Source organism: Lactuca saligna, chromosome 3 (genome assembly GCF_052625555.1).
Source record: "Lactuca saligna cultivar CGN05327 chromosome 3, ASM5262555v1, whole genome shotgun sequence".
NCBI lineage: Eukaryota > Viridiplantae > Streptophyta > Magnoliopsida > Asterales > Asteraceae > Lactuca > Lactuca saligna.
This window is the reverse complement of record NC_136419.1, coordinates 17870462-17886579: the sequence shown is the minus strand read 5'-3', so window position 1 is coordinate 17886579 and position 16118 is coordinate 17870462. Positions and strand designations below refer to the sequence as shown.

General features: G+C 32.0%; 1 protein-coding gene and 1 non-coding gene across 2 annotated transcripts; one reads left to right on the top strand and one right to left on the bottom strand.

Moving 5' to 3' along the window:
- Window positions 1-407: 407 nt before the first annotated feature.
- Window positions 408-481, bottom strand: TRNAI-AAU (transfer RNA isoleucine (anticodon AAU)). Its single transcript has one exon. It is a non-coding gene; the product is annotated as a tRNA-Ile (tRNA).
- A 73-nt stretch (window positions 482-554) lies between these two features.
- Window positions 555-1987, top strand: LOC145034617 (dolichyl-diphosphooligosaccharide--protein glycosyltransferase subunit DAD1). The gene is made up of 5 exons (XM_078983067.1): window positions 555-720; window positions 810-857; window positions 1341-1428; window positions 1533-1576; window positions 1742-1987. The coding sequence occupies exons 1-5, from the start codon at window positions 628-630 to the stop codon at window positions 1823-1825; spliced, it is 357 nt and encodes a 118-aa protein (XP_078839193.1). The 5' UTR covers window positions 555-627; the 3' UTR covers window positions 1826-1987.
- The last annotated feature ends 14131 nt before the right edge of the window (window positions 1988-16118 follow it).

Genomic DNA, 16118 nt, shown 5'->3' with positions numbered 1-16118 from the left:
GTGTACAAATAGTAACATTAATGGTATTTTTTGTACTAAAAAAACAACAATGGTATTTTTTGAACATTTGGAAACCGGATAACCTACAATAGCCGGTAAAATGGTATTTTGTATACAAAAAAAACAACAATGATCTTTTTTGTACACTTTTGAAACTTCGTTACTTTTTTAAGTCATTATCCCTTTTGATTTTGACACCCAAAATATCCAAAATGTGATGTTACTAAAGAGTATTACGTGTGATGTTACTAAAGAGTATTACGTCACTTGGCAATCAAATAAATGGTTAATATTGAAATAAATTGGAAAACAATAGAAAAAGAATAAGAGGAAGATAAGCCCTGGGTGATGAGGATGTAACGTCAAATGTAAGAAAAATAAATTAAAATATTGAAACCGTAATAATATGGCCCATGCAGGTCTCGAACCTGCGACCTTCGCGTTATTAGCACGACGCTCTAACCAACTGAGCTAATGGGCCTCGATGTTCAATGCTTCAATATTTATTAAATAACAATTAAAAAGGTGGTATTTATATTACCAACTTTTTAAGGGTTTCTGAATTTCACCATCCATTTCCAAGGGGAGAAAGAATACACTGAAACTGTGAAACAGCAAGGAAGAAAGATGGGAAAGTCGACGGCGACGACGAAAGATGATGCTCAAGCTCTTTTCCGCTCTCTGCATTCTGCTTATTCCGCTACTCCCACTAATCTCAAGGTTCTCCTTTTCTCGATCCATCTAATTAAATTCGTTTGTGTTACTGTTTTCTGTTGCGTTTGTGCCCTAACGATCTAATCTAATTCCAGATCATAGATCTATACGTGGTGTTCGCCGTCTTCACCGCTCTGATTCAGGTATGCCGTTGTTTTGGTACACAATCTGTTCGTGATTCGTGAACCGTACTTTGCATTTTCAACGTTCTGTTTAAATTAATAGTCGTGGCTCATTGTGATGTGAAATTGATGTCGCCTTTCGCTGTTTGATTGATCCAGTTCGTGTTCTTTAGTGGTATTTTAGACCAATTTCGCTTCGCTTCGAGTCTCTTTTCTATTTTGAGTGGTTGATATTAAGAACTTTAATTTTTTGTTCGCAGTTGTGTTGGATGTTAACTATTTGCCTTTCTTTGATTTACCTCCTGTAATTCACTATCCAAGACTCTTAGATTTAACATGAAATTGTAAATCGTCTTATCGACAATTCACAATCCATCAGATATCAATTGCATGCAGATTAGTTCCTTGTGTTTGGAATATCAATTGTAACTCTTAGAATCCACATAGAAATGAAGTAGTTGGACTATAGATGATAGATATACTTATGATTTTGCTTATTATCAGGTGGGTTATATGGCCATTGTTGGCTCCTTTCCATTCAACTCCTTTCTCTCGGGTGTACTCTCTTGTGTAGGAACAGCTGTTCTTGCAGGTAATCTTACATGTATATTCAACTTTATGCTTGAATACATTTCATTTCAATTAGGGTTTCCATGTTTAGAAAAAATAATTTCTTTATCCTTTTGATTACAACAGTTTGTCTTCGGATCCAAGTAAACAAAGAAAACAAGGAATTCAAGGTACGTTTCTTGTTCCTCTTTGGCTCTGTACTTCTAAACATTTTGATTAAAATCATGTAATTAAACCGATGAGGGCATTTACGTCATTTTTTATAAACTTATTTTGTCATGTCATGTCATATCATATCCTGTGTACCCTGATATTCACTTATCAATTTGTTGCAGGATCTACCTCCTGAGCGTGCTTTTGCGGATTTTGTTTTGTGCAATTTGGTGTTGCATTTGGTGATCATGAACTTTCTTGGATAAATTAGATCCCAAGTTTATTGCATCAAAAGATTATATAAAACTAAATTTTCGATATTGAGGATTAGTTGAATATCTTTAGGTTCTTTGCTACATCATGCTTGATATGTATAACATTCAAACCTTTTTTATTTGCCAAAGAAAACTTTTATCCCTTAATGCTAATTTACAAGAGTTTCAAAGTGTTTACATGAAGATAATTTAGACTATGAAGAATCCTATTACTTAATGTAATGAGTAGATGGATTCCAACATCTTTCTCCTTTATGAAATAGTCAACTTTTGTATTTACAGATTTGAACCTAATATTTCCAAGATTCAAATTTGACAGATTCTTTTTTTGATTTCACAATTGTTTTGTTTTGACTTTGAACACTTTATTCAGTTTCAAATTAAAAATGTAACTCAATTTGCACGAAACACAAATGTCTCTTTCTTCTACATAATCAGCAACAATATTATAAGCAATGTTGTAAATGTTATCTTGCAAAGTTGTTAATTACATTGACTTAGATTCATATAGTATAAGAGTTGTTGATGTTGCTGTATCGATTAGTCATAGTGGTTGGCTCTCAAACATCAAACAGAAGTGGACCATTTTTTTTTTCTTCCAAATTCTGTGTTTTTAAAACAATGCCATATATTTGAACCCTTGTTTCTAACATGTCATTTGCATTAAATTGTATTTAGGATTCTAATTCCTTCATGTTACAACTTGTTTCTTTAGAGTTATTAAACTTTAACAAGATGTTCTTACAATGAAAGAAACATATACACAATGAAAGAAACATATACACAATGGTGGAAATCTTTTGATACAAGTTATGAGCTATTTACTAAGCAAAATTTTCTAAATAGTTGTTTTGAATGCAATCGATGAATATGAAATGCATTGCAAGGCAAAGAAATACAGCCATTTGATAGGCCTATTTTCATTAAGACGTAAGCTTAAATTATGAAATTATGTTGAATCGTGGAGTTTGATTATTTCTTGATCTTGCGTTTATTGGGTTTCACATGTTTAGCCCCATTTTTTTTGTGTATATATAGATATCATATATCTCATAAAACCATAATGTTCATAATTTAATAAGATATTATTTTATCTATAAGAAAAAGGGAAAGGAAAAGGCAAGAGGGTATGCTTTTAAGGTAAAGGAGAAATATATTATAATTAGTCATTGACGTTTTCCTTTTCCATGTGCTAAAAGCACAAAGATCCTAAAGGGCTTTTAAATAATGATTCATATAATATTCATTAAGGGTCAAATGAACATGATTACCTTCTTAGAGATCCTATTATCTCCAAAGTGGTTCTAACATCATATCGTCACTACATATTATCAATTGACAAACAGGTATGGTGGATTGTTTGATTTATGGGATATAATGTATAAAAGTAGTTTACGACCCTTAAAGGCTTTGTATGTCATTTTTTTTTCCTGAATCTCTTTGTATGCAAGTTGAAAAAGAATAAATAGGCCAATAGGGTCACGTAGAACTGCTTGATTTGAATTCAATTTCTTATTGTTTGGTTAAAAAGGAAGGATCTTGGAATTAAAGGTTTCTCAAAGAGATTATAACGTTCCATTACTTTGATGAAGGATTTTAATTTCATTCTTTCCTATTGTTTGTTAACTCTAAATATTTTATAATTTCTTTTTGTTACAAAACTTTGTGATATAGGCGTGCTTGATAAAATTACCTGAAGCTGAAGTTTTTAATTGTGGCTAAATCTTTAGCAAAAATAGTTTTTAAAAGTGAGAAACTAATAACCTTTTCTAACTTATTTATACTGCAAACAATTGCATAGGTATAAATAAGAACAAAATATAAAGTAATAACACTTTGCGAGCGTTTGATCTAAACTCACCCTACTCCTTACACTTTTTTTTTAACTAACCATCATATAAAGTATACATGTTTTTTTAAATGTGGCAGAAAATTATAAAAGTCAAGCATTTAATAATAAATAAACCCCTTTCAAATTTCTCTCCTGCCCCCATCTTTTTTCATCTATCACTGTATGCAATGAAAACGAAACTTCACCACTGCCATGTGTCTCACTGTCTTTTTACTCCATCACAGTTCACAACGAGACTATTTTTGTTGCTCCTGTGTACCACCGATCGTCATTAGTCATTCTCTCCCGACGGTTACAAACCCCACTCCTTTAATTACTCAACACTCTAACATATCCCTTGTCTCTCCTATTCCCCCTATCGAAATCTATCAACTATGCCAAACCACCACAATGGCACAAATCATTCTCTCGCAATGGTGACAAACCGCACCACCTATCTTGTCTCGTAACACTCTCTTTTATAGTATATATCTATTTATCCCTTCCTCCATCCCTGGTGAAATCCATAATCAACGCAGAATGACCTCAAACGACCCCTCACCTAATACATTTCCTCTTATACTCCCCTTTTTGTTTATCCTGATTATATTTGTAACATCTCGATTTTCAGGTATTTTACATTTTGACCATTGGCATGAGAATTGTTAGCAAATTTGGTCCCAATGGGCGTTTAAATGAAAAATAAAGGCTACATGTGTACGTTGGTGTACATGATCATGGGTCAAACCCTAATTTTTAGGATTTTGACCCTATATAAACATCCTCAACTCTTTGAAACCACTTCATTCTTCAGCCTCCACCTCTATATCCAGCCTTAATTAACCCTAATCTATTTTTGAGCATCCTTGAGCCATTAATGTGTGTTTTGGTGTTCATAGAGGAAGGAGAAGAAAATTAGAATACATTGGAAGCTTGGAGCAACCTTGGATCTGGAAGTTTTGCACCTTCCTACATCTCCAAGAGGTATAAAGTTTATACATTGATGCTTATTTGGTTAGATCTAGCTTGTATGATGTTATTATGTGTTTTTGTCCCTAGTCAATGATGTTCTTGAGTATGACATGCTCTAGACCTAAATGCATTGTCCTTCTAGACGTTTTGGAGTGTCTAAGGTCATAAAAATGCAATCTTGGTCATTAGTTTTCTTCCATGCATGGGTTATAATGTTTTAATAAGCTAAGAAGTTAGGGCTTTTAGTATTGAGCACTTCCTAGCCATGCAAAGTCGTAAAGTTGGAAACTTTATGACTTAAGACATTATTTTGGGACTAGATCTGGATCTTGGACGAAAGCACTTAGGGATTAAGCTCTTAAAGAAAGAGAAGTTGGTTGGCACATACGTTATGCATACGCTAAAGTATGTTGTGCTAACGTGGTCAACAACCCTCTTTTTGGTCAAGCCTTTAATACGTTGTGCGTACAAGCTGAGTACGTTGGGCGTACTCAGTTGGGTCGACTCGATTGACTTCTTTGACTTTTGACTATGATTAGGATTTAACCAAGTTTGACTTAAGGGTATTTTGGGTATTTTGGAGTTGTAGTTGAGATTGGTCACTACTTGATGTATATCAGTATAAGTGACTTATGGAGCTAATATTCAGAGAAGCTTCATGTTCAACAATCTTTTCGAACTAAAAGGTGATTTTTTTTCACTTTACTTGTAGGTTGAAGGCACTAATTATAACTCATGTAGATCCGGGCTAGGCAATTTAGAAACAATAAACATTAAAATGAGTTTTTGATTGAAGTTATTTAGAAGGATTAATCTTAACCAAGTTGTAGTATATGTTACAAGGGTTCAGTACATATAAATAACGCCGAAATCTGAGTTATAACGAAGAAGTTATGACCCGTTGAAGTTTTTCAGCAAAACCGGCACGGCATCGGGAGACGTAAATAGTGAATTTACGATAGAGGACTTTTTAGCCTTAGTAATCTAAACAAAAGTCGTAGAATATATTAAACTGAGAGCCTCCATAAAAAGAAGGCCCAAATCTTACTTCGTATGAGGAAGTTATGAATTTTCTAACATTTGTCATAGCAGTGCACGACCCGAAACTCGAATTTTAGTTCGAGCTGTTTTTGGCCTACGCGACCTAAATGAGAGTTTAAGATCTCATTAATAGGAACTAAACGGTAAAAAGATAGACGAAACCGAAGCCGTGTGTAGAAGTTATGAATTTTACGTGGACAAGGAACAGTATAATCTCCTCCTACTGTTGAATTTAAGATCGGTCGATAATTAGCCGACGGAGTCTAAATGAAAGTTTTAGATCTTGTTTTTACCTACGGGCGAATATAAATAATGTCGAGAATAGAGCTCGTATGTTAAAGATATGGACGAAACTTGGTCCTTACTCTTCGAGCGCAATAAATTCGATACAGTTTTGTAAATCTGAGATAGAATGAGAATTAGCTGACGGCGTCTAAATGAAAGTTGTAGTGATCGTAAATACCAATGCGTGGATATAAAGAACTTCAAAAATGGAGTTCGTCTGAACGAGTTACAAATTATAATAGCATATTTATGTATTAAAATAAAGTATAAATCATATATACGTACACACACACACACACACACACACACATATATATATATATATATATATATATACACACACACACAAATGTATATATCATTAGAAAGGTATCGACGATGCGGTTATTATAAGACTAGTCTTGAGTACTTTCGACATTAGTTTAGTACAAATATCATTAAATCTATTTAAAATAGTATTATGAAGGGGTGTTTGGTCGTTTATATAACTATAAGGTCATTAAGTAATTATGGAGGGTAGTTTTTGTAAACTTAATTACTAAAAAGAAGAGGCTTGAGCTCTCATATTTCTTGCACCATTCTCTTGATTCAAGAGTCTTTCTCTTCTTATCCCCAAAACATTTCGGTCCCTCGTGATTCGATTTCTCTTTCTGTAGTTTTAGTATAGTAAGGTGAGCGCTGAAGCGCTACACGAATCTTTCTTAGAAAGATTTAACGACGAAGTTCTGCCCCTGCAAAGCCCGGCTCCTAGCTAAAACCCCATTGTAAGTAAGTTATGCTTAGCCTATTTTAATATAGCTTATTTTTAAAATTAGTATTGTTATTATAAACATATAATAAATATTTGAGCTATTATTATATAAGTGTCATTATAATATCTTTTTAACTACTCGCGGTATGGGGAATCTGGTTTAAAGGGCCGTATAGGGTTGTTGGATTTCAGAAGTGTTATATGCCAAAATAGTCCTGCCCTCTGACCCCTGTCTGTACATAGTGGTTGGAAAATATTGTTTAAACGCTTATATAATAATAATAAGACTAATAATTAGTCACGGTAAATATTAGACTGAAATCTAGTAGTAATAATACTAGGTTTCGTCGAAGGAAATTATTTTAAAGTAAACGAAGCGTTGTCCGAGTACCGAATCAAGTGAGTGCATGGTCCATTTCATCTTACACATAGATATGAAGTATTTTATATAAACTATGTGTTATGTGTGCATATTATCTATATAATTGCTATCTATGCTGGATGAACGATTTTATAAAAGTTTTATATGATTTAAATTGTATATGTATTTATATCTACATAATATGTTGGGTAAAACATGGGTAGATGAAATATGAGTTGAATGATGAGTTAAGATGTGATATAGACCATGAGGTAAGGGTGAGAGGTGAATGATGTGAGAAGCCTTGTTCCCAAATGTTGGCCTCGTCATCTAGCAGAGTATGGATGACAACCACAGACTATTCTAGACCGTCCAATGGAACACTAGCAGGATCGCAACCTTTAGGTGTTGTGAACAATGTGTTCACCCGGTGTACTCTAAACCCTGGTGACCATGCAGACTTGGTGCCTAATCCCTGACGACTATGCAGACTTAGTGCCTATTGTGTAAACCGTGGCAACGATGGACTTCGTGCCGATTCCTTAGGATGATCCTTAAGAATAAATGAACGAGGAATAGTTGATTCTTAGGGTAGATCCTTAAGAGTAAAGAAGATAATAGGGATGGATAATTGGGTTGATTGTTTGATGTTTAAACATAATAATTATATTATTATGGGTTGAAAACCCTATGTACTCACCATGTTTCCCAACTTGACACACTCAATTTATTTATATCACACTTGTTGATATGAAATCACATTACACTGAGAGATTAAGGAGATATAAATCACTAGTGATAATGAATGTAAGTTCTGTTTATGCTTATGTTTCTATATTGACGATGACATTCCAAATGTTTTAAAATGAATAAAAATACTTTTCTTCGGAAATGCTTTGATAACATATTTATCATGTTTTACTGGGAACAAATTCTGGAACATTTTTATTAAAAAAAGACACTCTGATTTTTAAAAAGCATAAACAAAATCGGTATTTCCTGACCGTGAAAATGGGGATGTCACACTAATGTTGGACCACTCGATTATGTATCCTAGTATATAGATTGTTGTTATGTTGTAGTGATTTGTTACATTTGTATCATGGTATATAGGATGTTGTTATGTTGTAATGATCTGTTAGATCTATATCCTAGTATATAAGATGTGCTATTGGGTAGTGATCTTTAGATCTGCCTGTTTGTTGCCCGGTTATATGATTATTTGTTTGCTAAATATATGTTATTTGTTATATGTCGACATAGTATGGTTGGGTTGAAACTACACTGCTTTGTGCGTCAGTCAACAAACTCGGGGGAATCCAACCGGGAAATTGTGGGGGAGGTAAATCAAACTGGGAGGTTGCCAGCCAGGGTAGTCTAACCGGGAGGTTGACGACCTAATATGTAGTACGTGTGGCAAGCCAACCAGGAGGTTGTGGGCTAGGGTAAACCAACCGGGAGGTTGTGGGCCAGGGTAATTCAACTCGGAGGTTGTGGATCTAACATGCAATATGTATATTTGTTTTGTTGTGTGTGGTACTTTAGAGGAACTCACTAAGTTTCGTGCTTACAGTTTCAGTTTATTGTTCAGGTACTTCATATGATCGAGGGAAAGTGAATGTGTGATCATACACATTGTTCTAGTTTTTATGATATCAAATTTTGGGACACTCTAATTATGAATTTTACTTTTGGAACAATGATTTGAAAATAATTATTGGTATTTGGATTTGTTTTGAAAAATAAAAATTTTTACTTTGAATTTTAGGATGTTACAATAACGAGAAATTTTGAATGGCTTCATTATTCTCATGTGTGAATTTGTATGTGTTTAGTTTATGTTATATTTAAGCTTATTGTTTGTATTATTATTATTTTACAAAGGCTTGGACTAATACCTTGTTATATTTAAGATATATAAGTGTTATTATAAAAAGATACATGTTATATCTAGGTTCATAATAAAATTAAGATTCTTTTCACACTTCATCATTAATATTTCTCAAGAGTAACTAATTTACAAAAAGAAATTTAAAAATAAAAATAAAATCAACCTTTACATGAATAGAAATCTGAAATAAAAATCGATAAACAAAGGTTTGACAATAACTTTGATAGACTAACAAATTTTTCAAACCATCAACACTATATAGAAATTCTAGATCAACACGTTTTAGCAAATCCGCAACCATCGGTTGTCCTATTGTTTATACTTTTAGATTTTACATTTTGGGAAAATGACACAAATATTTTACGAACTTTCTAGGGTTTATCTGTTGAGTTCCTAAAGTTTTTGTCGGACTTTATAGGTTCCTAAATTAGTATATGACATGCTCTTTTGATTTCTGTCAACTTGTAATAGCCGGTTCAATAACATTTTAGACAAAAAAAACTCACATTGTGCCCCTATAAAATCAAAAAATAAGTTCGGGGATCAATACGAATTAAATGTGAATTGGCTTTAGAAGAAAATGAGATTTTTTTTGTACGAATTGATCCCTGAACTTTTTTTTTGGCTTTATAGGAGCACAATGTGAGTTTTTTTGGTCTAAAATGTCACTGAACCAGCTATTACAGATTGACATGACTAAAAAAGTAGATCATATCTTAGTTTAGGGACCCATAAAACCCGACAAAAATTTTAAAAATTCAACGTGTAAATCCTAAAAAATTCGTAGACATTTGTGTCATTTTCTCTTATATTTTCCAATAATATATTAAATTAATCTTAAATCGTTTAAAACTTTGATTTGCCGGTAGCCCGAGACAGTTAATTATTCAAGTTATTCATTTTTTTTTTGTTGATGTTTTGAAATCTGTAGTCAAAGGATTTTGTGATTTTCAACAGAAGTCAACTTCATACTCATTTGCAACCTACACGTGATACAAGTGATTGAATTTCAGTAGTACCGAATCTGCAAGGCAAATATCAGAGATCACATATCAAAGAAGATATTTTGTCTTTCTTGTCGCTCCATCTACACATATTTTGGGTTTTCTATGAAAGGGTAAAAGTAATATTAGTCCATCGAATTTATCATGGTTGTTTTAAAAGATCACTTAATTTATTTTTTTTTTTTATTTTTTTTTTGCATATTAAAGGAATGAACTTACATTTCCTTGTTTTAAAATACCATTATGTTATCTGAAACCGGGTTCAAAGGTAACATACATGTCACTAACGAAAGATTATGTTAGTCTTCATATTTACGGCTGACAAAATCACGTTTGACTTATCTCAACAATAATTCTTCTATTTCCATTACATTCATTAGGCTTTCAACTGGAAGCATATCAATTTCAGCTGTTGATCATCGAATCAGTTTCGACCCTTCAATCTAGACGTTCGATTTCAAGACACTTGACTCCAAGTACGTTCAATCAACTCCAATAGCAATCATCAATCGAATCCAATCAATATCAAATATGACATTTGCCCCGGTTGAACTATCTCATTCGATTCCCAAATCGATTTCATGAATCGAATAAAAAAGCAACAACAATCGAAATGGTGTTTGACTCTAATCCATGTACATTCGACTCCAATAACCCAACGAACATAGATTTCAGTCAAAATCGAATCCAAAATTGCGTTCGACTTATGTATCCCAAAACTAATATCAACTATTAAACATTCATATTAACTATTAAACATTCATACCTTTAGTTTTCGATTCGAACTCAAACAAATCAATTTCTCATGATGTTCTTTCATGAAGAATTAGAGAAGGATTCGATTACCATTGATGGATTTGAAGCTTTAAGGGCATTCCAGGTCAGAGTTTAGATGTTTGTTTTTGTCTGTGTATGTGTTCTTCAATTAATTTGTAGGACATCGATTGTGGCAGTGTGGTGTTGGATTTTTCTGAAGATGGTTTGATCGATTGCGGTACAGGAATGCGAAGTAGATACCGGTGGTGGTTGGTTATCTATGGAGGTTTCCGGCAAGAGAAGACGAATGTGGAATAGATGAGGGGGTCTTCGACGGGCTTTGAGGTTATGTTGTGTGGATTCGGTATTTAGAGTAAATACGAAGACAGATGGATGAAATGGTTTAATGCTTATGATCACGTTTAAGTTTTCTTTTTCTTTTTCTTTTTTTTTTTTAATTTGTTTAAATTTATATTATTTTTTATAATTGAGTGACCTTTTATAAAGGGTTAATGGACGATTTGAAAATGTCACATTCTACTTTATTCCTTTAATGTACAAAAAAAAATTAGTGATTTTTAAAAAAAACGTGATAGATTGATTGGGCTAATATGATATTTGTCCTAAATTTAACATGTACATGTTTTTATAATCAACTTAAAGTATTTAGTGTTCCTATTATTTGAAACCAATTTTATTTTCAAATAATTGATCTTTTAACAAATTAAGTAAATTTTTGGAATTAAAAATTTAACATCTTATTTACACATAAGTAGTAAGTATTCTAAAAACACAATAAGAAAATCTACAAAAAAAAAAAATCTCAAATTTTTGAAAAAATTTTTAATAACGTCCTAAAAGTTTTTTTTAACAAAAAAGTCATGATTATTTAACATTTTGTCTAAATTAACGAAAATTTCTTTTTTATATTTGAATAACAAATGACGAATTATATGATCTTTTCAAGATAATGAGACTTTTTGGTTCAATTTTTTTTCTAGGGCTTTATTGAAACTTTTCCTAAAAGTTTGAGATTTTTTTGTAGATTTCCCAAGACAATACATTGACTAGAATTTTGGTTAAATTTTTTCTCGAGATAGTGAAGCCTAAAAAGATAAGTTTGGGTGATCTCGAGTGCAACATCACTTTATAATTGCTAAACGAAAACTTTACATTATACATTCTTGTTAGCATAAAATCTAGGCATTCGGTATCTAAGATGGTTTTTAGTCAAATCATATTTAATTAGTCTTTCTTATACCTAACAAACATCTCATAATATAAAGTAAATCACTAAACTATAAATTTGATCATTGTTGTTTGCATAAAATTATGAATGACGTTAAAAATCTTTTCAATTTTCATCAATAATAAAACGGAAACTTTTTACGGATATGATTGCTCTTTTTAACTTACATCTAAGGAGAGCCGTTAAATGGTGTTGGAAATTTTAATATAAATATTTACATATGATGTATATATAATTAATTTTAAGTGAGTTTATGTTTTAGTCCGTGAGAGCTTCAAAACAATATATCGTATGTCCAAAATTAAGTATATGTGAATGAGATATTGATACTTAAAGTTGGGTATTTGAGAATAAAAAACGAAGAGGGTGTAGGAATGAATCTCATATTGATAGAAAAACACTCTAATAAATTTATAAATTTGAATGTATGGTAGACTTATAAGCTTATACATATGGTTTTGTAGGTGTACTTTACCAAATTTTAAACCTTCAATAAAAAAAAAATACTTTGGCTTTGAAAATTAAACAATATCTAACAACGACTTCTACGTTTCAACATCAGTATTATATAGGTCACGAGTTTCAAATATTTTTTTCTAATTCTCTTTTACTCTTATAAGTAACCACGAAAGTTTATCGTTTTTGAAAGGTACCAAGCTAAATGTTTGATGATATTTTTTAAAGGTTTTATAACTAATTTTATATCTTTTCTAAAAGTGTACAATCTATGATTAGTTTTTCTCATTTATTATACCCTAATCAAATAATATATATGAGAAAAAGTGAAAAGAGATGGTGGTTTATACGCATTCTTTAGCAGGGATAATGACTTGAAAGGGTAACGAACTTTCGACTTTTTTCACATTTAGTCACTAAACTTTTTTTCGTTATCTATTTGTCATTGAACTATTGAAACTGTTCACATTTTACCCTTATGATCGGCTGTTGCCAGTCATAAGGGTAAAATGTGAACAGTTTCAATAGTTCAATGGCAAATAGATAACGAAAAAAAGTTTAGTGACTAAATATGAACAAAATCGAAAGTTTGTTTCCCTCTAAAAAGTTCAATGAATAAATGTGAACAAACCTCCTCTTGTATTATGTTTTAGCAAATTATTTATTTTTGTTAAATTGTAGCAACAGTTGTTGATGAAGAAATCTATGAAATAATAATAAAAAAAAAACAAAAACAAAACCCTGAAAATATATTTAAAAAAAAAAACAAAAACCAAAACCGAAATAAAAAACCAATGGTTTGACATTTTTCAAAATAAAAAATCAAAATTTCCAATCTGATTTTGGTTTTACAAAAAAATGAACCATTCTCACTGATGTGAATTATGAGTTTATGACCATTGGTTTGGCATGCGAAATTTGTGACATCCCATGAATATGTATTTACAACATCGTCTGAACTCGTAATTCATAGAAAGGGGTTAGAGTATCATCACATGAATACGTAGTTACAACATCGCCTGAACTCGTAATTCATCACCTACAGGTTATGGGCCTGCTGGTGTTTCCACTGGGTTGTCTAGAATAGTCCGTGGTCGCCATTTATACTCTGGTAGATGACTACATCGCCACATTGCTGGTTAAGGTTATGGTATCTCCTTTCATCCTATATCACATATTCATCATCATCTATTTACCTAATTATCACCACCTTTCTATCATCACCTATCTCTCATCATTTTATTTCATCACACACCAACTATTTCATCTACCCATGTTTCACCCGCAACATATTTGTAGATATAAAATAAATATACCGTTTAAATCTTTTAAAACATGTATAAAATCGTTCATCCAGCATAGACAACAAGTATTCAAATAATATGCACACATAGCACGTAATTTATATAAAATACTTCATATCTATGTGTAAGATGAAAGTAACTATATATACCATAAATGCTTCCTAACTTTGAACCCCAAGGTTTACTATACTAAAGCTTCATATTTTCGGCTCTCTGAACCTAGAAGGGTCCAGATCTATCACACAAAAAAGCTCAAGATAGCTCTTCCTCTCACTCTACACACTCAAGCTCGCTAGGGTTCTCACTTATGGGAAAGGTAGTCGCAATTGAAGGCCATAAGTGCCTTTATATATGGCTCGAGCCCAAAGATTTAGGGTTTCTGCCAACAACGCGGACTCGTCGAGTCGCCGCACCGACTCGTCGAGTCCATTCATTAATCCGAGTCATCAGTCGCGACCTTACTTGACGAGTTGAGGCGTCAACTCGTCGAGTCTCTCTTTTTAACTCAAAAGAAAAATACTTAAATGATGATACCGGGAAATCCGGATGTTACATTTTGTTTTTTTATTTCATAGATTTCTTCATCAACAAATGTTGCTACAATTAAACAAAAATAAATAATTTTGTTAAAACATAATACAATAGGAAGTTTGTCCACATTTAGTCATTGAACTTTTTAGAGGGAAACGAACTGTCGATTTTGTTCACATTTAGCCACTAAACTTTTTTTCATTATCTATTTGCCACTAAACTATTGAAATTGTTCACATTTTACCCTTATGACCGGTAACAGCCGGTCATAAGGGTAAAATATGAACAATTTCAATAGTTCAATGGCAAATAGATAACGAAAAAAATTTAATGACTAAATGTGAAAAAAGTCGAAAGTTCGTTACCCTTTCAAGTCATTATTTCTTCTTTAGCATAATGGCATGTTTGGATTTTTATTAGAAGACAGAGAAATAATAACAAATATTCTCAATTGACACGTGGACGTTGCGGATAAAGTGTGCATATTCTTTCCGCTAATCACTCCATTAATTCGGCGTTGTTGCTTCTCTAAATCCTTTATTCCTTTCAATAACACGTAAAATTTACATACGTTAGGCCATACATTGCGATACATTTTGTACAACTAGCATTACATAAAATACATTACATGGATTTTTTTTTTAATTAATAAAAAGTTGGTAGGCAAGGATGTTACACCACCACATTCATATACAAAAAATGATAATGATTTTGCAAAAGATAACATAACACCTATGTGATAAAAAAAATTCATAGGTAAAAATTATATCCCACATTTTACCTGTATAGGTAAAATATTTTATTTTAAAACCAATAATAGTAAAATATATATTTATTTACTTTTTACTAAAGGATCCATATCCCGATCATAATTTCGTTCGTGGTGAAAGATGTCAATTTATAAGTATAGTAGTGACTATGTAAGTTAATTTAGATTGGATAAATTTTTTCCTTATGGTTTGCAAAAAACTGTATATAGAATTCAAAAAGTTTTCGATTTGCATGGAAGATTCAAAATCAAGAATTTTCTGTGGTTTTGATCTAAAAATTAAGAAATTACTGTGGTTTGGTCTTTGGAAAACCTGAAAGAACGGTTTTGCCATTTTAATTTATTTTTTGCATTTTTATATTTTTTTAATAAATTATTAATTATAAATAAAAATTAAAAAAAAATAAGCCCACTTGTACCCTCCTCTCTCTCTCTCTCCCTCATATCTCTCTCTCTCTCTCTCTCTATATATATATATATATATATATGTATCATCTCTATGTCGTATTCTTGATTTCATATGAAAGAAAAACACATACATACACACTGAAATTACAAATGACATATATTTCATTAACCTACAAATTAAGTACACACACTTTGAGAATTTGACTGACAAAACCAACCTAACCCTCAATCATCGATGAGCACGTAAAAAGTCAAGAACATGCAACATTTTGATCATTTCTTATTCCTAACGCCATTACGAATTAAGCCTTGATAGAATCACATCTCACTGATGAGGAATTGATTCGTTATGTATGACTACAACTTGGTTCAAAACACATAAACACAAAATCAAAGATCTGGGTTTAGGTTTGCAAACCCTAAGAAACTTGGTGGTTGTGTCGTTCCGATCTGGTAAGTGATTGAAGCATTGATTTCATCCCAATCGACGTTTCAAAACCACTCATCGATTAAGATTCCTTCGACTGATCCTCCACAAGGTTTGCGGTTGTGAATGGAAACTCCATCGAAACCCATCCAAAAAGAAAAACCAAACAAGATGTATGATCATGAATTCCTGTACATAACAACAAAAATCTTCCTGAAAAGCGACATGTTATCAAAGAAAAATAAAAA